The sequence below is a fragment of the Ciconia boyciana genome, chromosome 3 (assembly GCF_034638445.1).
Source record: "Ciconia boyciana chromosome 3, ASM3463844v1, whole genome shotgun sequence".
NCBI lineage: Eukaryota > Metazoa > Chordata > Aves > Ciconiiformes > Ciconiidae > Ciconia > Ciconia boyciana.
Window position 1 is genome coordinate 8,558,952 of NC_132936.1, and position 23,541 is coordinate 8,582,492.

The 23,541-nt window shown below is 40.0% G+C and overlaps 1 protein-coding gene across 4 annotated transcripts in view; it reads left to right on the forward strand.

The window, feature by feature from the left end:
* Window positions 1-7,217: 7,217 nt before the first annotated feature.
* The window catches only part of ATAD2B (ATPase family AAA domain containing 2B), an 81,874-nt gene continuing 65,550 nt past the window's right edge, over window positions 7,218-23,541 (forward strand). For 2 of the 4 annotated variants that reach the window (XM_072858427.1, XM_072858426.1), the window contains exons 1-2: window positions 7,220-7,787; window positions 22,856-23,010. In XM_072858427.1, coding sequence (XP_072714528.1) covers window positions 7,632-7,787; window positions 22,856-23,010 — 311 coding nt within the window. In that variant the 5' untranslated portion in view covers window positions 7,220-7,631. Of the gene's footprint in view, window positions 7,788-22,855; window positions 23,011-23,541 lie in introns of all 4 variants that reach the window. The other 2 variants (XM_072858429.1, XM_072858428.1) reach the window with 2 other exon arrangements.

The window sequence follows — 23,541 nt, forward strand, 5'->3', positions numbered from 1 at the left end:
GGTGCAGGAGCTATCCAAAGCAAACACCCGGCGGAGCAGCCCGCAGAGCGGAGCGAAAGCAGCGATTCCCTGCGATTCACAGCTTGCACCTGCATGCTTTTTAATAAGTTTGGTTGGTTTTTTTTCAATAATTAGCGATGCACTGTAAAACATTTAGAATTAAGCTAAATTGAACAGCCACAACTAGCTAATTCACATTAATTAATGGGAAATCCACGGAATTTACAAGTGCGATCAAAGATAATTCTAAAAGCAATGGTAATACTTTGTTCACTGTCGTCTTCATGTGGGACCCGTTTCTGCAATCCCTTAATCATAACAATGCAAATCACATTCTCAAAAACACTGAAATAAGATGCTTGGTCTCAGAGTTCAGTGAAGGTGAGTAACAGAAGTAAAATCTGACCCTTGACAGTTATAATTTCTTCCTCTGTAATGTACATCACAATGCACTAAACCTTTTGAAGGCAGTTTGGATTAATCGTTAAGCTTTAACTGGATGAGATCTAATTACAGCTCCTGCCTATGAATCTTCAGGGAAAACAGTAAATAAATTTGCCTTTGTTTTGGTGTAAAATACATGGAGTCTTATCTTTCAAAATACAGATTTCCGAGGTTCTATTCTCCCTGGTTTTGTTTAATGTTTTAAATAACTGAAATTTTTGGATAGAAGGCACTTGCTTGTTACAAGTATTACTTCTTGATTCCATTAAGTGAGTTTTTTTAAATATATATACGCACATACACAACTTTTCACAAGATTATCATACCACTGTTGGAAAGTTTAAGGAATTTGCAAAGCTCTAGGTAAAACTTCAGAGGGTTGTTCTGCAGTGCTGGACTGTTTCATATTTTCTTACAGTATTTCAATTTTCAAGTACATTGCCTCCATTTCATTAAACACAGAAGTTCAGTAATATGCTTAACCCTTGCTTGAGGGCCCTTTCTGCAAAAATTTTACAGACCCAAAGGTAAGCATCGAAGGAGGCAAGACTGGACTTACCTGGTGTAATGATGCAGGCTTCCCAACTGCAGTCATGTATTGATTTAGAAGATTAGGTCTGTTACTGGAAATCAGAGTACAGCTGGAGACGTGCTGACCTACTACAATAGGAATCGGTGGCCTAGTGAATTTAGTGGTTTCTTAAAAGCTCTTCTCAGTACAGCTGTTCTCCCTCAGGACCAAAACTATTGACAAAACATAGGAGTAAGAAAAATCTTACGGAAGATATTATTGTGTCTTCAACTCCAGTATAACGTAAAAAATCAGTTTTCCTGAAAAGCTGGAAATTTTCAAGTTAGAGTGTTGTTACAATCAAGACGTCACTAAAATCCTTTTAGACTCTGTGCATTTCATACAGCTTATTCTCTGGCAAGAAATAGTACATGAGATGAACAGAAGCAAATGGTCCTTTTCTTACTGTGTGGTGAATAGAAGCAAACAGCCCAGACTGAGTTTGCTGAAAAAAGTCTAACAGGGTATTCATGAGATGAATACAACCATCTCATGCCCCCTTTGTCAGGAAAGATCAGATGCACTGGTGTGGAAGATAGTAACAACCCCTGAACTTGTTTTATAATGTAGGAGTGACTCACGGTGTTGACAAAGTAAAGCAGTGTTTTAGCTGTCACTACCCATCCCGTCAAGGTCACAGAAGAACCAGTGCACACAGTGTATCTAAAAACAAGCCGAAAATTAATTTTGAAGGGATATTTTTAAACCATATATTTAACGAGGTTAACCCGTGCCAGAGGAAACCATCAGCTACCTATAATTAAACATCAACGTATCAGCTATATTGATTGACCTTAACTTGAGATAGCAGTTGTTGCCTGAAGCCTTTGTAAGTGTATGCATACAGAGCTGGGACAGAATGGGAGGGAAATGGGACTGTAAAATAAATAGAACGGAATCTGGTTATTCTGTACTTGGCAATTCCATTGACAAAGACAGCACGTTCCTCTGCACAGTGTCCTTTTCCCACATGCTCCTTGCAGGAACGTTAAACCTTGTAGGCTGCCACACAGGGAGCAATAGCTTAAGGAACCGATGTTTCTGGAAAGTTAGCTGTGCAATGGAAAAGTGAGTCATTGTTTTATGGGAGATGTTGGGTGAATCAGCATTCAGGAAGAGGGTGTTACCCCCATGCCATGAAAGGAGTATCCACACTTGCTGCTGGACTCTTAGACTGTAAATCCACAAGAAAAGTGAATATAGCTTCAATTTTAAAAGTAGTGTGGAATGCATAAAACCATGAAAAATTCAAGACAGCCTGAGCAACTGTTTGTACCAGATAACGCACATTTGGAAATAACGTATGATGTGAATTCTCAAAACAAAGACACTCTTAAGTGAAATTACAATGATGATATGGTAGTGTAGTTTATGAAATCGCTCTTGGATGTGTAACAAGAAAACATACTTCTAAAGCTAAGATTGTGTGTGAGGACTAGGGAGATTTATGAGCAAATAATGTTTCTGATGGACTTCCCATGTGACCTTAATCAAGCCATTTTGCATTTGTATGCTCCTAAAGCTTAGCTACAGATGTGTTAGTAAATGCCTATTTTTAGGACAGAGCTATACATCACCCCACATAGTGAGATGATTTGCCGCTTTTGCCCAAGATGGAAGCAATTTACAGCCTGAATGATCCTGCAGGTTCCTGGCTTACAATATCATCAGCCTGTGAGTTTCACACAATTATTAGTATTAGCAAAACTACCTACTGTAACCTGAGCTCAACGGGAAAAATGTTATGGAAGCTAATGGCTAGATGTGATGGGAAGATCATTTTGAAATATTAGGAGGTAAGTCCCATTTAACGTCATCTAAGAAATCTGCTCTCTGATCCCGCTTCAAGTTGCACTGATGTTATCTATTGTAGTGTGGAAAACAATCTTCAGATAGGAAGCTGATAACAGGACTGAACATTAACTATTTAATTCTAAAACATAATTATTATACATTTTGAAGTGATAATGGTAGTCGTCAAATAATGGGCCATCTTTAATAACATTGCAAAATGCTTGCCATGTGGAATGACTGTATCACCTTATATGTTCAAGTTCAAGGTATACCAATCCTGACTACTGGACACTGCTTGTCTGATGTTTCCAAACTTACATCCTGTGGGCATATCTCTGTAATGGACAATCTCAAAGGAGAAACCACACAATCTTAATTTCTTAAGATCCCCTCAGGAAAGGACTTAGGGCAGGTTTACCTAAGCAAGATCTATTGTGAGTCTTTTTTATTTTGAGATTCATCTGAAACCAGGATGAGTTGACAGCATGACAGAGAGGAGCACACGAGAGCTTATAAAGAGAGTCCTGAAAAGATGATTTGATTTCCATTCTTTGGAATGTTATAGCTATTCAGAGATACTGCAAAGTAATCTCTGGTAAATTGCCCATGATTGAAGCAAATGGTAACTCACTGAATAGAGCCCTCTGGTCCTTACTAGGCTGAAACTCTCTATAAAAGTTCTGAATAAGGGATGAAGGACTTTTTCTTTTGTTGTAATGTGTTCCTGATTTCCTTGTAAAATAGGGACAGGTGGCAACAAAATCTTCTGTCTCCAAATATTTCTGATGCCATTAAAGACTACTCATGGAGCAAACAAGGCTTTCCATCCCTCTTTATCCTGGGTCATTTCTTAATGTCTTTTTACATCGCTAAGTGCCAATAAGATTTCATTCCCCAAGTCTTGTTTAATGGAAAGGGATTCTTTTGCTCAAGTATTTTTTCATGTTTTTCCAATTTCCTAGCGGTGTACCTGCCACAGCAGATGTTGTGCCTTCTTCTTAATATACATTTCAGATACCTTCATCTTATTTTCTGAACAACAGGAGATAAAAGTATGTTGAACACTGCTGTAAGCTTCAGCATTTGTTATAAATTGGTTCCATTTGAAATATAGTCCTTCCCAATGGCATTATTTTCATAAGTATCTAGACATCTGTCTGTAAGACCAAACTACAAATACTGAAATTGAATCTTACTGGGAATGAGCTCTACAAAATTTTTACATAACACTTAGTGGAGTGTGGCTCCAATCCTTCTCCCCTTCCTTTCTTCATTGTCTTTTGTCTTTCGCTACTCAGAGTTCCTACATTTTTCACAAAGCTTTTCCTGCATGTACAGTGCTGAAGAGGGTCAAAATAGGTTTTTAATTCTGTCCTGTCTTCATATGACACTTGAAACAAACAACAGATATAAAAATGGGAACAAGGGAATTCTTGGATTAGTGAAATTACTCTAAATCCATTTCTACAGTAATTCATCTTTCTTTGTTAAACCACACTTAAATCTCTAAGTATGTGTGATATAAATTATTAATCCTATGTTAACATGTTCTCTGTATTACAAACAAAAATTCCAAACAAAACTAACAAGCAAACCTTGTAATTTATCATTTATTTATTCATATTGTCAGTACTAAAAATGGCAATGGAGCTCACAGAAGCTACAAAGCCGTAAGCTGTTTGAGTCAAAAGAACTAGCCACACCTTGTAAGAGGAACAAGACAGCGAAGAAACCTGAAAATAAAACCATCTGCGAAAAACAATCTAGGGAGTAAACATCCAAAATGAAGCATGTCTTTACATGTTCCCTACTATGCTAACATAATGAGAATAAAGCACTAAAAATGTTCAAAGCAGTGAGCAGGGATTTTTAACTACATCAATCCCTCTACAAGAGTAGTCCCTCTGGCATCATAAAGAGTACTCACTTGAGTATGGCTCACAGGAATGAGACCAGAACACTAAAAAAAAAAAAGAAAAAGGACACAACTATGGTAAAAATATTTAGTAAATACAAAATAAATAGCTTTTAAGTTGTGGGTTTTCTGTTGCTTCAAGCAGATCTGGATAGGCACCCAGGAAAATCAATTTGCTTGCATAATGACCAAGTTTATTTTACTTTTGAAAAGTCATCAGTGTTCATGAGAGGAGGAGTGCTGGTTTGAATCAGGCATGTTGCAAACAGATGTTATGCAAGCTTCCCCAAACAGTCCTGCCAATGCATTGCAATCCTGAGTTATGACATTCACTATAACTGCTGCAGTCTGGGCCCTTTTTTGGGCCACAGATTGATCTGTTGGTTTTCCCAAAACGGGGATGATATTTTTGTGATGCATACAAAAACTTGAAGATCTACATATTATTTTTCATTTTCAGACCAACAGAATTGGGACACCAGATCCGAGTTACACGGCCTATCAGTAGTACAGGGCAGAAATGGAAAAGTACATTATTTGTCATCATATGACTGTGATAGTAACTCTTAGCAAACATATCTCCTGGTTCATTCCCCCAATGTGTTTGGTAAGGGATGGTCTCTTGCAGTTTCCTTCTATTCCTGCTTTTGAAGGATAAAAGGAAGTGATTTCCAAGTACCATTTTCAAAAACCATTGTAGGTTTTTAATGAAAATACTCCTTTAGCCTACAAGTGTATGAAATGGCTACATCCCTTCATAACCTTTACACAAATAAATGAAGAAACAAGGGATATGAAGCATAACAAAACTAATCTCATGGAGCAGAACAACTATACTTTTGAAAGACCCTGCAGATTCTTGAACGGGAGATGAAGTACTGTTGCTAATACAGATTAAAAACTCTAACTAGAGAATGTCAGATGAGAAAAAGACCATAGTTCCTACTCCGAAACATACTGTATTTTGGAGTATCTCATAAAAATGAAAATTTGTTGCTGTTCACAGTAAGAAAATTTTTGCTTGGAAATCTAAATAGCCTATTTTCCTATTATATATCCTAATATTCATTGTTGCATATTTTATATTTTTAAGTACATGCTCTACCATACTTTTTCAGACTTTAATCTTGAAAAGAAAGATGTGGGATTGTGCAGGTAAAGCAGAATAATAGTTTTTACATTTATTGTTCTTTACTGAAACATTATTGCACTTTCCATCTTTAAACAATAAAAATACCTTGATAAAGCTTACTTGAGCCTAACAGCCCGAGCCATGTGATCAGTAATTTTATTATACAATTCTTTTTTGTTAAAGAAGCAGAAAGCACTTAAATAACTTGCCCAGCGGTGCCAAACAAGTCAGTGTGAAAATTAAAAGGTTGAGACTTTGTCACCTACAGCTCTATGCTCGTATTACTCGACTACATTTCTTTTGGTTTTGGGGCTTATGTGCAGGCACTGTGATAAGTTCAATAAAGGGCAACAAGTTGTGGTGAGCGAGGAGTGATTCTTACTGCACATCGGTGCGAAGGGATTGGATTATAGTTCGTGAATAGTCTGAAAAGCATTCAGGCATCCAATGTACTGTAATACAGACTATTCTTCTTCCTTCTAAAACGCGGTTTCTGTGGTAGAGGAGGGAGGTGAGAGAAAAATAAGCTTTCCAACGACTGAGCAATGAACATCAAACGCAAGTTGAGGCTGCCGGGCAAAATACAGAAGATGTTATCGGTGACTTGTACGGCAGGTGAAGCAAGGGTGCATTCCTGATAGCCTGGCTATCAAGAGGATTTCTTAATAGTGAGACTCACCAGGCTGTGAAATAGTTTTCCACGGAAAATGGTGGAGATCCTATCCCTGGAGGATCTGTTCGCCTAAGCCGTCACGTCGGTGACTGGGAAGAGCCTGCCTGGGCGAGCAGAGTCCCCCAGGTCCCGGGGCAGAGCACCCTTTTCGGCTGTGAACGCTGCCCCCTTTCACCCCTGCGACTCTGGGCAGCCGCTTCTTCCTGCCCTTCAGCTCCTCACCTAAGCGCACCCTCATCCCTCGCCTTAAGCCTGCAGGAGGCGGCGGCGGCTCCACCGCCCCGGCGAGTTACGCCGGCAGCGCCGGGCCAGGCCCGTCCAGCGGCTCGCCAGCTCCTGACAGGCTTCGGGCAGGTCACGGCCCGCGTCCTGGGCCTCAGTGGCCGCTCGGGCGCCGCCGCGGGGTCGGTGCCGCCGCCGCCCGGCCGGTGCCGCCGCCGCCCGGCCGGTGCCGTCGCCGCCCGGGCTCCGCCGCTCCCCTCAGCCTGACAGGACGGCGCACCCCCCGCCCCGGCTCCCCTGGAAGCCGCCCCGCCTGCTATGAAGCCGGCACTCGCCGTCCCTCCGGTTGCGCGGGGCGCCTCCGGCCGCCCTCTCCCCCGGGCACGGCGGGGGAGCACAGCCAGGCGCCCCACCGCCGCCCCGCTCCCGAGGGACCCCGCTGGCCACCACCCCCCCACGGCGGCCAGCGCCAGGCCCATAGAGCGCGCCGGCGCCGTGCTAGAACGTACGCAGCGGGGACCGCCTCGGCCTGCGCGCGGCGGCGCCGCCGCCGCAGCGCCCCCTGGCGGCAATTGGCGGCCTCGCCGCGGACCGAGGAGAGAAAGGGAGAAGGGGCAGTAATGGCGGCCAGTTAGTGCCAGACTGAGCCGAGGAGGCGGCGGCAGCGACGGGAGGAGCCGGCGCGGCTTCGTCTGTAGCTCTGCCCGGCGGACCGGCTTCCCCAGAGGACTTTTCTTCCTTCCTCCCCCTCCCCCTCCCCCCTCTCCCTCCCCTTCCCCTCCCTACCCGAGCCCCCGCCTGTCCGCCCTCCCTCCTCCCTCCGCGCCGGCAGCGGCGGCGGCAGCGGCGGCGGCCCCCCGTGTCCCCCCTCCCCGGGGCCATGGTGAACACCAGGAAGAGCTCCTTGCGCCCCCTGGGCAAAGCGGCGGCCGCTGCGGCCGGAGCCGGCAGCCATTTCATCTCGTCCCGGACCCGCTCTTCCAAAAGGGGCACCAAGGCAGATGCGGCCGGGCTGGAAGAGACGGCGGCAGCGCGGGTATGGACCGGGGGCTTCACGGGGGACGGGGAGGGAGAGAGGCGGCGGGGCAGCGGCGGCGGCGGTGAGGGCCCCGGCCGGGGAGTCGCTGGGGACAGCGCCGCTGCTGCCGGGGGGCCGCGGGTACGGGAGCTGGGGGGATTGTCGAGACAGCTGCCGGCTTGAGGGAAGGAGGAGGGACGGCGGAGCCGGCAGGGAGCCCGGGGTGAGGAGGGACCGTGGAGCCGGCTGGGAGCCCGGGGACGCGGGGGGTGGCTGCGGAGAGCCGCCCGCTGCGTCCCAACTGGGTTCCCCGCTCGGCGGGGAGAAGGCGGTCTCCGCCGGGGCGGCGAGAGGCGCAGGCCGCTGACAGGGGCTGGGGGCGGCGGGGGGGGCCGAGGGCGGCCGGGGACGCGGGAGGCGAAGTTGCTGCCCGGCTGCTGCCGCTGTCTGCGCCGGGCTGGGGCAGGCAGGGCCGGCGCGGCGGCGGCAGGCGGGGGTCCGGCGGCGGCGGGGGGCTCCCCTTGCGGCCGCGCCCGGCACTGCGCCGGCTGCCAGACAAAAGTTGGGAGCTGCGCCTGCAGCAACTTCGGAATCCTCGATCCCCCGTTTTTGTTTTTCCTCCCCCCCCCCCCCTCCCCTAAATGACCTCAGGTCGGCTGAGGCGGGTGTTCGCGGCGGCTTCGACGGGAGAAAGCTGATGTTTGAGGAAGGTCCCCCGCGTTTGTGACATCCCCCCCCAAGCGGGGAGGATGTAATTTTGCCGTCAGGTTTAAGTTGAATGCTTTCCCAACCTAACTTATTATAATAGCTTTGGTTGTACGGTCGAATGGCAAGTGAATTCTACAGCCTGCCTTGGAAAATTAACATTTGGTAAATTCTAAATGGAACAAAGAATTCGGGAGCCTCTTTTTTTTCCTTGTTGTCTCTAAACAGATTTGTTGACAACAACTGCGTTTTTTAAATTATAGGCAGGGCCTTTTTTCCTTGATGAAACTTCACATATTACTTTGAAGGTTTAAACTAATGGTTATAGTTTATAGGTGGCCTGATCCACATACATATTTTAAAAGCAGTGTAAATATGGAAGTGAAAATTGAGGGTCAAAACATTTGACAGCCATGCACCAAGTGACCACGTCCCAGGCTCTGCTAAGGAGGAAGTTCATCAGGCAAGTAGAAAAACAGCAGTAGCAGCCAGAGGCAGATCAGAAGGATGACATCTGCAATTGTCAGGAAACCTTTTGCCCTGTCCTTTTAGTTTTAAAATACTATTAAAAAAAAATCACTGACTAGATATCCTATACCTTCTGTGCTTCTCTTTCAGTTCTTTTTTGCTTCACAGTTCTTCCCTTCCCCCCATCTTACTTTTCCTTGTCCCCTATTTCTTCCTTGTCTAACTTCCTTAGACTCATGGGGATGCAGCACCATAGCTGTAAAAAGCTGTTCTGCTTGTTCTAGTATGCTGTTTCTATTTATTCATATCGTGGGTCTTGTGGTTTGTGAGGCAAAGTTTGGTGTAACACTTACTGGCTTACTTTGCAGGGAGTTTACTGCTGCTAAAAAAAATAGGCTGAGCTTCTTTCCAAATATTTTCCATCTATGAATAGTGTTTTTATACTACAAATCATTAAAATGTTTAAATTATGTTATTGTCATGGTGTAAGGAAAGGAGATTGTGCAAAATATTGTCACAAAATCTGTAAATACATCCCAGGATATTACCCACGCTTCTAAAATAGCATTTCTTCTGAAGTTAAGTGTATATTTTGGTGTATGGGAATGGACTTGTTTCACTTCACAACAAATCTCATGTGTTTGAGGTAGATTTTTTTTTTTAAAGATGTGATTGCCAAAGATGAGCAGAAGTTATCCAGGAAGGAGTTTTTATTGTTTGGTTTATTTTTTTTCTTTCCCCAGTGAATTTTGTAATATATATATATATCCCACCGTATTTTAAAGTTGTCTTTGTACAGCTGTTTTTATTCTTCACATGTAAGTATTTGTCAGCGATACAGCATCTTTCTGAGCTCCTGAATCTTGAAGTAGTGCCAGAGGAGGATTTTGGTGATTAGAACATGAATAAGTATAGCAGTAGGAAGACAAAGCCTTTGCTTTTGGATGTGACTGTCAGGAGACAGATAGCGAGGCTGTGTTTTGTGCAGAAAGTGTACTGGGATCCTTTTCATGCAGTTGTATGTATTATTTTTTTTCAAAGTTGACTGGAACAGTGCGTCCTTTTGAACTCTTTTGGGTGTCACGTCAGGAAACCAGCCTTACTACCAGCAGTTAATGGGCAGCTAGAGTTTAATGGGCAGCTAGAGGTTAATGGGCAGCTAGAGTTTGGACCTCTGGCAGAGACAGTACGCTTCTTATTTGCAGTATGTGACTTCATTTTCTTCCACGGAGGTTCTGACTTGGACTCCCAGAGAAATGCTCTTCAGTGGCAATGCTTGTAATTACCTTTCAGAATGTATTTTAAAAGATCATCTATTTGTTCCTTATTAGCAACAAAAACTGAATTAGTAATCTAATGGCATCCTGTAAGATGCTGATTAGATCAGATGAGGGGTTAGGAGTTGTCTTCTACCTCTTTTATATCTATTTCCTTTTTCCTCCTTCTCCTTTTTTCCTCTTGGCTTTTTCTGGTATACATAGGGGGTTTTTTTGCATACATATACAAGGATAGGCTTGAATCCCTCCTCTCCCAAGAGCTTAAGTTTCTAGTCTTCCAGTTCAATATTATGTTGAGTTACATATTAATAGTGTCCATTTCTATTTGATCTGAATCTGGAAGCAGCACACATTCTGTGGAAGTGGGCCATAATAGTCTAAATGCCTTTATCGTATTCTCTGTATTCCCTCTATAGTACTTGCTCATCTTAGAGAAAGCAATGACGTCAGTCTTTGAAAAGTAAACTGTTTTGAATTATTGACTGGCGACCATGCATTCAGCGATTGAGATGAATACATGTGTGTCCACTGACCAGAAGCCAGATTAAAATGAACGAAATCCCTCACTAAATGGATCAAGAAGCCAGGAAGTTTATTCTCTGAAATGATGTAGCAGAGTGCATAGAGAGGGTACGGAGAGGAAAAACTGGGCTATGTTTTCTTCCCATTTCCAGGATTGATTTACACACTATTTTAATAGAAATCAAAGCTATCCTTACATAAATTTTTATAAATTATATGTTTTTGTTCTTTCTAGCATTAAAACTTGGGAAGTGTTATGGCTTTATATTAAAGCATTCTGACAAGAAAAGTGCATCAAAATCTTCCACAGTCTTCAGAAACATAGAATTGTTAACACAAGGCTTATAAATCTAGTGGACTTCATTCACACTATGAAAGCATTGAGGAGACTGTGACCATAACTGGTTAAATTTGTGCTCTAGATTTCCTAATGTCTGATGTTTTCAGATATTGAGTTGAGATTGCTGGTAACACTTATTTGGCAATTGAAATTATTTTTCTCAGTCATCTCAAAACACAAATCAAAAATGTTGATCAAGAAAACGAATGAATTTATTGTGAAATAAACACTCTTAAATCATGTCAGCATATTAGTTAGACATTTTAGAAATGTCTACAAGATTAGCTTAATTTAATTAGCCAAGAAAGCATTAGCAGTGCCTTAAGAGCTACTTGAGGGCACTGTGATAATTGTAACATGGATCCTAGCTAAAAGTAGTACTGCCAACATCGTTCAACTTACTTGGTGGCAACCTAGAGCTCTCCATTGTACTTAATTGCTAATAGGAGCAAACACGGACTTGAGGATTGACATCGAGTGCTGTAGTGTGGGAAGGTATAAAGCTAAGCAGCATTTTTGTGCTCTGTAATACCAATATAATTCAGTGTCTCTTACTGTAATTTCTCAGTCTGTAACAGTAAATATTTTTTCTGATTTCTGGGTGATAATGCAGCTTTTGTAGCATAAGCTCATTGCTACGTTGTATTCCTTAGAAAGTCCTTAATGGTCAGCTATTAAAAATGTAGAAAATGAACTTTAAAAAAAAATTGTTATTTCTCTTAAAATACTAGCTTTAAACATATGCCTTAGAGCTTCCTAAAAATTAAATTTTCCTTTATGAAAGAGCCTGATTCAGATTAGCATATTGTCTTTGTCGTCTTTGCAGAGTGTCTTACAGTGTTCTGAATGTTCTGTGGTTTAGAATAAAACTATAGAAAAAGTTAGAGTTTCCTCCTTATGCTGGAAAAATTACACTTGCTGGCCACCCGCATGTAAAGCTCTTCAGGGAAAAAAAAGCTCCTCTCAAATATCTGTGTTTTTAAAGAACTGAATTGTCTTACTGTTCGAGTTTGTAGTAACATAAATAAAGGTGCTGAGGCTAACGCTTTTACAGTTCTTTGAAATACATCCTGAAATACAGAACCTTGTGAAGTTATTCCAAACAATTTCAATTAAAGCCGGTTTCCCAAGGAAGCTCATCTTTTCAGTCCGTAATAAAATGTCGGGTTCTTTCTGTTTTAGTGGTCTGCTGCTCTTTTGGGACTTAGGAGGAGAAAATCAGTGATCTGAAACGAATCGTGCAGTCTGTTCCTTGGTAGCGCGTGGTATTAATACATCTGTGAACAGTGGGAAATTGAGCAATTGTTGGAAGCAATCTATGTCCAAGTTTCTGTCAAAATACCATACAGTCAGCATTTGTAATCCTTCCATGTTTCCAAAGGGGTGTCCCGAGGTTGAATTCTTCCTACGTATCTTGCCAAATCAGTCTGGGCCACTATCAGAAGTCAGGACACCTCTGGAGTGTACACGGTTCGTTTTGGGAGGCAGTTGCGCATCCCGTTCGAAGCTGGCTGTCTTTGCCGTCACACTGTTACAGGGCCTTAAAAGGAAGCAATCCAGTGCGTGAATAAGACCTCCAAAGAATACTCAGGAAATGGTGTTGATGTTTGGTGTGCTGCATTGCTTCCTCTGAATATTGGGCTTGTCCCAAAGTAATATTAGTAAAAGCTGCTTCTCCAACTACTGTCTCTCAGTTTAAACTTTAAGCAGAAGGCTTAACCCATCGCCGTGAGAGATCCCCTGACAATTTTGCAAGAGTGGCATACAGCTTGGGGTTATGCAAGATAATTAGCTCAGGTAATTACATTCTGATCACCTCCATCCCTCTGCAGTTTCAGTTGGATGTGGTATAGTTTTGCACATCCTGCCCTAAATTGTTGAGTATTTGCTATACTGTGGAAAAGTTTTCATTCCAATCTAATGATGCTTTAAATGATTTCTGCGTAAAACTTCATAACACCCTTCTCAAACCAAAGCATCCAGCAAGTAGGCATCAGCGAGCTGAAGCTTTCACTGCTCTTATTTTGTAGCTGTGACAGTTTTAAAGGTTGCTGATTATTTATTAGATGTTTTAGCTCTAATGTATTACTTTGTGTGTGGGTAATATCACTCATGAACCCACTTATTGCAAAGGGAGCTGACAATATTTTTTCAGCCTTTTTCATACTTTTTTTTTTGTACTCTTCATGCTTTGCTGCTTTTTCTCAACAATTTTCCATCTCTGAGTTTACTCTTGAAATATTGTCTTTATTACCTTTGATGGGATTTTCATGGTTTATTTTAACCATTAATTTTGCTTTAAATTGTTCAAGTGTTGTTTTGCATTTGTACTTGCTTGGACTCTTTTCCTGAATAAATTTAATTTCTTCTTGCTTGGTAGCTATTAAAACAGGCCACTTTTCACCTGTTGTAAGATTAATGTGTTATCTTCTGTAAGCTTTTTCATTTTGCACTGCTGAGTATGTGTATGCTATAATAGCTTCAACTCCAGTTGAACTAGATATAAAGGAGGTAGCTTTAGTACTCCTACCAGAAATACAGAATTTATGACCTTGTCCAAGTTCCATAGTTTTTGTAGCCCACTCTGAATTTTGTGGGTTTATCTTTTTGCTTCTAGTAGTGCATGTTAATGACCGAACTAATGTAAAGCTTTGGTGGGAAGTTTGTGTCCAGTTGCACTCGCAGCAGATGCTTCTGTTTGGGCGTTTTCATAATTTGTGAAATGGGCTTTTTGCTTTTCTCCAACGTGCAGTCAATTGCTTCATTTTAAATGGATAAGTAGTTGAGCCGAGCCGTTTAAATAACCTGAAATGAAGAAGCTGTTCTTTCTGTACACATGGAAGAGATTACTTGCATTGAAATTTTTTGCCATGCTTCAGCAATCCCTCATTCCAAATACTTAATAACTACCTTCTATTATTTCTCTGATTTATCTTTCAGACCTTGAATGTTGTTTTTATTATGATTTAAATTTCACTACATTAATCTTAAGATTTCATATTACAATTTTACACAATTTTAATTGGTTTTTTTCTTTTGGAATACAGTCTTCAAGTGCATTGTAGCTAGAGATAGAGAATTGTTTTTAATCCCACATCTTTTTCACACAGAAGGCCACCTTCCTGTAGCTTCACTTGCTACAGATACTTTCTTGCTTAGTTTACTGAATCAAGTACCTGGTCATATCCAAACCTTGGGGAGCCCTCTGGTCCAAGGGCTCTCTCTGTTCTACTTGCTGTCCTCATTCAGATCATTCTGCTTCTTTATTTAGGTTTATAGTAGTACTAAAAGGAGGCCATGTCCTCCAGACTTTCTTTGGGATGGGGTTGTTCTGCAGAAACAAGATGGATTTTTGAGGACTAAGGGTAGGAAAACAGTTGCTGTTTGAATGTTTTCATTTTTTCCACTTCTGAATTGTAGTCATTCTTGAATGTTTACATAAATATAATTTTTGCTTTAAAAGTCTTTGTTAACAGAATCTAGAAACTCATGGAAGTGGTTAATATGGTTCTGACTAAAAATGTCTTGCTTTCAGTATTCCTTTAATGTTAAATTAGGAAGGTCAGTGGTTTTAAAAACTTGTGATATGTGGATCTTCTAGAAAAACTTCTGAGTGAGGTGTGGACCCCCATACAGCAAACAGAGACCTCTTCTCAGTAGACTTGCTCTTCTGAAGGTGTGTGGTTTCTCATGTGCTGCAAGCTGTTAACTCTGCAGTTGTGAAAATGAATAGACTTGCCAATATTAATGCTTTCCTGGACAAGTGATCAGCTGGATCAGTATCAGGTTGCTGGTCCAGCTGAAACTAGCCCTCTTCCCCCACATCCTCTTGCTTCCCCTTGCCTCCCCTCCATCCCTCTGATTTGGTTATCAGCCAAAAATTCACGAAGTCACCGTAATTTTAGTGAAGGCACGAAGGAGAGGAGAGGAATGCTCATGGTGGAAATGCTTGGAGTGGGGCAATGATGATGGGTGGAGGACAAACCTCAGCTCGCTATTTATGGGCTCAGTCATAGTTTGGCAGAGGCTGCTCTGTAGCTCACTCTCCCTTTCTTTCATGAACCTACAAGTAATCCGTAGACTGCAAGAGTTTTTTGGATGTCAGATCAAAAGCTGTTGAAAGGCACTCAGCCTGGAGACGAACAGGTGTCTTGTTCTGTAACAGACAGGGGGAATGGTTGCAAGTGTGAAAATACACAATAAACAGTGTTGTAGGTAGTGGTTTCTGTTTTTAACTTGTAAACTTCTAACTTTTCTCAAAAGCTTTCACATTTATTAAATAACCTGAATTCTAGAATTGAAGAGTTCCAGGAAATGAAATGGAAATCTATTGAAAAAAATGAAGCAGATCTCATGCAAAAAATATGTTTTTTTACCTGAATGAGTTGGGAAGAATTTATTCTTCTGAAAAAGTCTAGATGATGGTATTCTTTATATTCTTAATGGCTATTATTGACGTAAGCATTGTTTGCTGAAAAAAAAAAATACAGAAGCTGAATGTTAAAAGAATTTAGATCATCCTGCAATTGAGGCATTCTGTACTACCATTATCACCAATGAAATACAGCATTAATTGTTGTTTATTCCAAGATCATCAAGCACTTAAGCATGAATCTTGTTATTTTTCCTTAACACCTGTGGAGAGCCAATGTCTGATAAATGACTGTGTGCAAACAAGTGGAAATTAGAGAACTGTGACCAGAAGATGGGTTCTTTTAAGCCAACTTTGTCTTTTTTCAGGCTATCAGTAAGGTTAATACAACAAAGTCCTTAATGAAACTTGAAGTTCTTAAAAGATAGTTCATGTGCTTTAATCCAAATAAATTTTTTCCCAGCTTCTTGTCATTTGAAGGCACAGGCAGTATACTTCACTGGATTTTTAGGACACAAAGGCAGATGTTTAGCATGCAGCAGTACACAGTGTACCGACCTGAGTACAGTCTGCTGTATTATGCTGTGACCTGGAGTTGAGTCATGTTACCTTCTTCCCCCAGACAATTGTATCAGGTCTTACCTCTTCCCAGCAAGCAGGTAGTCAGTCCTCCCATAGAAGAGAGGCTAAGGGCATTTGCCAGGAAAACGTGGGTTGGGATGGGGAGGGGAGAGGAGCTTGCAAGGATGTGTTGGTGCTGGAGAGAGTGGGTAGTGCAGTGTGTTACCCTGAAATTAGGAGAGTGCAGATGCATAAGGCAAGGTGTGGCCCTAGTTTGAGCGTGCTGATGAGAGCGTTTCAGCTGCTGAAAATTTGTAATGAGCATGAGGACAGTTTTAGTGTCCCATCCTCTCCCATCCCCCCCCTTTTTTTTTTTTTGGTGAAGATGCTATAAAGCGAAGTGTTGAACTTAAAAAATTGAAATAGGATTTGAAGGGATTTACTAGATTCTGGTCAGATGACATTATCACAGTCATGGTAGAAGATTTGTTTGATCCAGTTACTAGAACTTGGAACTAAATAAGAGCAAAACTAAAAATATCTCAAAGAGACTGTGAAGTCTTTTGATTTTTTTTTAATTGCTTAGTATGTGTAGTCCAAAAATGCATTAGGAAGGATGCCTAGCTCTTACCTAACTTTCATCAATAGATCTTAAAGTAGGTCTTTAATGCAATAAATTTGTAGAAGTTAATGTTTTAATCCCTATTTTTTACCTTTGCAGAAACTGGTACACAAGGGAGCAAGTGGCTTATCCAGAATCACTGGACAGACAGATAGAGAGTGTTTTTGGTGTATTTTATTGGTATGTTTGAAATGATGTTATAGTTTAAATGCAGAAAAAGCAAGTTATTTGTTAACTGAAGAGTTATCTGAGGGCAAAGATGAGTGATCAGCTTAACTAATTGGTACACTGGGGACACAATCACATTTTTTTCATGAATACAAGTTTTATTTTGGAAAGACAACTTTTATCTTTTTATACCAGTGGGATAAAAATGTTTATTAAATGCATTAAATATCCCTGAGTGTGTATTTTATTTCTTTTAATGGACAGCCCATTTCCACAAACACTTTGCATGAACTGGTAGGGGAAAAGGTAGATCAGATTTTTTTCACACGTACTTTTAAAATATTAATCCAGATTATGAATATTGTGGGACATCTGAGAAGATGTGTTGTTATTCACCAGATACATTTTAAATTACATTAGAAGTAACTGGAGGACCTGGATTCAATTTCTCCAAAGTTGGTAAAAACAAGATTGAGAGATGTCTGAAGTCATTGTTGTCTTTTCAGAGTGTCTAATGGAGAGGAAAAAGTTACTTTTAAATATCAGAAGCTAAGAATTAAGTAAAATTGTGAGTAGAGGTTTTGAAAACCTGTAGCTGAAACAGGTTTCTTGAAAATGTTTATTTTGTTATTATTAAGGCAAAAGTAAATTTGGGGCATTTTGTGCTTGTTCAGTGTGTCAAAAAGAAAAAACTAATTAAAATAGTTTCTGCTTTTAACAAAATGCAGAGGAATAGGATCGATCAGCTGAAGATTGAATGTCAGTGTGTCTTAATTTCATGTCTTAGACAAGGGAAGAGGTCATAGAAAAGAGAAAAACATAGATGCTGAAAGGTTTAAAACACTGGGTTGAAAACTCTCACGTCTGATCTGTGAAGTCGTATGAGCAATCATGCTAACTTTCTGGGTGTGTCAGAGAGTTAGTCAGAAGAAGGGTGTGACCCACAAAATATATGGCAAGGAGAGCAAGTTTGACCATGGTGGAAAACTCAAATATTCATATCTGCATACCTGTGTTTTAATAGAGCTGAACCTGTGGCAAACCAGATGGAGTCTTTTTCAGAAACAGCAAGGTGTGGTTGTGGTTTGGATGTTATGTCATCCTTTACTCAAAAACTCTATGAACTTGCGTTCATGTACTTGGAGATGACAGTGATAGAGATGGTTCGTACTCATTCTGTATTACCAAGACTGCTGGATTATGGTTGTCTTGTGATGTTTAGACAAGCAGTGCAGTGAGGAGTTCTTTAGACATTCTCTTGACCAGGAGATTCAACTTACTTAAAAAACAGAAGAAACAAAAAAATCCCTACCCCCTCCCCTTCAGTATGCTAGAAGTAGTCTTTATATTTTAACTTGAAAATTAATCAGCTATCATGCTTTAGCTAGCTGGTCCCTGTGATGTACCGGAAGGCAAGCCCTTGCTGGTGAGGACTCCCTTGGTATGTGTGTCCTTTGGTCATGCTGAAAGACTATCGGTGTAGTCACTTCTTTTCTAAAAGGACAGATTGAGAAGGAAGAAGTCAGTTTTGTTCATTGATTTCTAGTTTGTCTTCTCTCAAAACTTAAGGACTTGTCTCTAACAGCTTTATTTATAACGTTTAGTATCAAATTATTATTTTGAAATTTAGGGATGATATGGAAGAGACTACAGGTAATATTGTATGTCAGTGTTTTTGTAGCTTGTTCATGAATGTGGGTATTATAATAAACATTTTTTTCATCTTTCTCCTTTTCATACAAAGTAGAGAAAACATAGAGATAAGTATACAGCTATATTTATCTTATTGCTTTATTTACGTACTCATTTTAGATTTGGTTTCTAGATTTATCGCTACCATTATTCAACTGCTTTCAGTGGAGGTATGTTACCGGAGTTTGCCCCGCTACCTCTGCAAGGCTCTTGCTGTTGAATCTTAGCTCAACAGCTAATTTGCAGTATTCATTCAGCTGTCACGTTCCATTTTACTCTTGAATCCAAAGATAATGAAGACTGTTTGCCAGTCTGGACCACGGGTGGTATCCCATTAACTCCAGTTATTTCCTTACTCATTATTAGTGAGAGTGCTTTCCATAAGAAGCTGTGCTGGGTTCTGGTTGTTCTGGATCACAGCTGGAGTTTGGTGGGTCTCTCATTTCTGTTAGATCAGTACAGTTGTGCTAAATTTTGTTTACCTCTTTGTACTTCCTGACACTATGTAAACTCATTTTTTGATTCTTCTGTGCTTACTTTTTCTTTGTGGCTTTGGTATGCTTCCAGGCAATTTCTGACATGATTATGATTTTATTAATTCGTATGCTCTGCATTCTCTCAGCATGTGAGTGCGTTTGCTTCAGTGCTAGTGTTTCATTAGGAGCTTTGAGTTCAGTGCATTGGTTCCTACTTCTGCAATTGTGTTATTAATTTCTTAATTTTTAAGTTTGCTTGTATCATACATTTCTCTTTCTAGTCCCAGAACATTTTCAGGATGTGTACTGTTAAGTAATAAGTTTCTGGGTTGAAACTGAAGTACTATTTTTAATCATTGAAGGTATAAATGGCTTGAGACCCAGTTACTTGAGGGAGCAAGTTGAGTGCAGTGGAATCATTAGACCTCTTTTGCTATAAATGGGAGGAGGTGGTGGATAGACTGCTCTCTGTAAAGGCTTCTCAGATTGAAATTAATTTATTTTCTTGTTCTCGCATATCCCAGTTTGGCTAATCTCTTGAGTGTAATGAAAGCTCCATCTCCATATTTTACTGCAGGTAGGTGAAAATTCTGGATGGCAGTCTAGGTGTGATTTGATTCCCTAGAGCTTGAATTTTTAAGATTGTCTGTTAACTGGAAAATGGAGCTTGGATTCTTACTAATATATTTAAAATGTCAGTGATTTCTCATTGTAGTAGCCTTGTCACTACTTCAGGGTAAAACATTTTGTATGTTAGTGCACCTTCTACAGCAGGTGTACTAACTTAAGTTAGTATTTGGGCTTGACTATCTTAAAAATTTAGACTTGCTTTGTACTTGCTAAGTTAACTGTGTAGAGTTAATATGCACACAAATGAGGCTTGACTGAAAATAATATCCTAAACAGAGAATAACCAGAAATTGCCTCTGTTAAGTAAGCCACTTCATTGCTAGTCTAGTTCCTTAAGCAACTGCACTAATGTGATCACATTGACGGTTAGCCTGCCCTTCCAGTTTTTGAAGCTATTAGCCAGTATCTGTTCATTTAACAGTACTAGAGATTTCAAAGATACTCAGCTTTTATAAATTTTGTAAATATTAGTAACTCAGTAGCAGAGGGAGACCTGAAGTAGCAGATTTTGTCTCTAGGTTAATCGCTAATATTTTGTTTTACCTGCCGGCTGACCACTTGGCATGCATGTAGCTCAGAAGTAACTACATTGCTGTATTGCCTTTGACCAATAAATAGATAGGACAAATGAGGAATACTAGCTAATTTTGAGACTTGGGACTAGAGGCAGGTAACTGGAGGAAATGCAGAGAAAGGTGGTCATAGGAGACCTTGGAGGAGTTAGGATTTTTGCATGGGAAGGGGTAGAGATGGAGTATAGGAACCTATGCATTACTAATTTCACTGCTCACAAAATAGCTTTAATATTAGCCCTCATAAAGCTTCATTACATGCTTGTTCCTCTTTCTTAGCTTCATTTTCTCTGTCTCACCTAGCCGGTTTAAAACTGGTTCTGTGGCTTACCCTGAAACTCTGCTTCTGTCCTGCACAGGGTAGCTCTTGTAGTTTCAGAAAGTAGTTGCTAAAATTGACTTAGCAATGATGTATTTCTGTAAGTCCACAAATAAACTCGTGGCTGATTAAAGCAAAAAAATACATACACAAATGCTTACAGTATTTAGAAGTGGATATGTACACTATTAAAATTTAGTGACAAGTTGGTATTTTGTACTTGCAGTGTTATGGAAAACAGCAGGGTGGCTGGCTGCACATGTCTTTTAGAGTGCCATGCAAGGTGCAGGTATTCTGTATTTAGGAATGGTGGTAGTTACTTCTGCTACCGCTTGGACTAAGTCTTAGTTTTAGATCCCAAATTCTGCTTCATCTAATTTAAAGTTTTAATTATGATCTTCTGATATAGATATTATTTTGAGTTACATTGATGTACTTCCTGAAGAAGTGAAATAATGAGGAAGAAAAAAGTGTGGGTTTTGTTTTGTTTTTTTACTAGGGTTAAATGAGTCCTAAGATTGAATCTTAATATAGACCTCTTCCTTTCCCTGGATTTACCTTGACAGGCTAACAATTATCAAAGTTAAAACTACTTTTAAAATGAGATGTGAACATGGGCTGGTTAGCATTTAATACTAGTTTTTAGTATTTAGTATTTTTAGTATTATCAAAGGTATTTACAAGTATTTATAGTATAAATGAAAATCATGTACAACATATTCGGTAAATAAATACTATATCAGAATGAATACCGTATTTATTAATTTATTAGTAGTATTGTAAGTATTTAATATTAGTTAATATTTGTTAATATATATAAATAAACACATATTTATTTGTAATATTCTATATATTTATATGTAACATATAAAAATAAATGTTAAGGCATGATGTAGTCAGTCCGTTTCACTTGCAGCTTTCTGTTCCTGCAGACAGTGGTCCCGTCCTCACCTCGTGTTTTTTTCTTGCATTATCTTTTGTACTTGTCTGATCCCTCATTGAAACGATTCAGCTCACTAACCAGGTAGAAAGCTAATCTAACAGAAGGAAAGTGAACTTCTGAAGCTTTAGTGAGCTGATTTGGTTTATGGGTGGGCCGGAGAACCATCAGGAGAAGATCAAAGGAGATTGGAGTGGTGCTGTGTAGCCAGGCTGCTGAGCTGTCTTGTTGAACTGCACCCATACATTTGGATTTCTTTAGGCTTTGCCACTTTCTAAATACTGTGCTATGATTGTCTTCCTCTCTTAAGAAAAAGCCTTTTTTTTTTTTTTTTTAAATTTTCTTGAGTATGTGAGACATCATGATGTTGAATTATCTGGAGTACAAACCAGATGGTTGTTGTTAATAAGCCTGATGGACAAACGGGACTTCCGTGATCATCTCCTTGCATATAAGTAAAATTATCTTTTGTTCTTAGTTTAAGTGCTTACTGACAATTCATGGACCTTAATATTCGGAAATTGGTTACTCTGTTGTTGCAAGAGAGGATATTTAGTTTTTTAATCAAGACTGTTTCCATGAGCTGGTTTTTAGAATCTTGTGGTTTATAGAAATTTGTGAATTTCTAGAAATTTGTGGTTTATAGAATCTTGATTTTTTTTTTTTGTAGTTCACCTTAATAGAAGCAGATCCTCCAAAGTTTGCCGTCTCTCCACTTCTTATGTAGAGCTCTGAAGTAATCCCTTGCTACTATCTTTGAGCTTCTGTCTACACTACCTTTGATAAGTGCAACAGGAAAAAAAAACCCTCTGGTAGAGTTTAGGTGCTTCTTAAAGGTGTTAAGACTAATGTTGTTAGTGTGTGTAATGCTGTTAATGAACACATTAGACAAAAAGTGCTGTAAAAGTATGACATCCACTTTCAGTTACTCCTAGCTGTGTTTGACAGTCTAGAGAAGAGAACAAGGTATTGCAAAACTCTTACAAGAAGGAAGAGCATAGTGTGACTGTGTATGCATTTTAAAGACAAAGATAATGTTAGTAGAATAAATTCATGCTGTGTTTCTAAGTATCTTAATTTTCCTCAGTCCTTTTTTCTCTTTATTGCACTATTAGTTCTTTTGCAAGTACGGTAAGGGTAGCAGTGTCACATATGATATACAAAATACAGTGGGTTAGAGAAACAGAATGCTTGTTCAGAAATAAATGTAAAATATTATAGAAAAGTTTAATATTTAAAATTAAATATTTTTGTAGTTTCCAGTAATGTTTTCAGAATAAACATTTTTAGTAACCAGCTTGTGTGAAATATTAAGAGTTTGATAGAGACTTCCCCTTTACTAAGCTTAAGTTTCCTTTCTTTCTGTAAGGATGTATGCCAATGAGCCAACTAAGTACGGTCTGATGCTTTTTTTCTTTACAGAAAGATGAAGGTAGTGATGCTAGTTTGAGTGATAGCCACATATCTCCTCCCGCCAAACGTACCTCAAAACATGCTGATCCTGTGTGCAAAGACAAATCAAAATCACGCAGTACTGGGCAGCGAGAGGAATGGAGCATCTCAACTGGACAGTCCAGGTAACTTGGTGCCAAGAGAAAAATGAAGTCTTGCCAGTTTTTCCTGTATTGTTAACCTGCTTACACTATTTCTGCAGTGAGCTGCAGCTCACACTCAAGAGCGTATTTTTTGAAGTGTGTTATTTTAATACAATTTTCTTTTAGTTTAAGACTCCAGGAATGTGGGTTAAATCAATCCTCTCATCTCTGTGTTTCCTTTCTATGCAAATTTGTGCAAAAATGGGAAGTAATTTTATAAGATGCAGTGTGAATTCTAGATTCTTGATACATGCAAATTTAGTGACTTAATTGGTATTTTTATGTACTCAAGCTGTAAGAAGACACGACATTTTAATTAGGAAATCGGTATTATCCTCATCTTCAGGGAATGGATAATGGTCAAGTTTCTTTCTTTCCATTGTCGTTTTCATCTTCTCTTCCCTGTTTGGGTGAGCTCAAGTAAATTACTGTATTTTATTAGATATAGCCTCAATACTGCCACATTTTTATAACTCTGATTAATAATATTTTACAAAGCATTCTTGTGTTTGT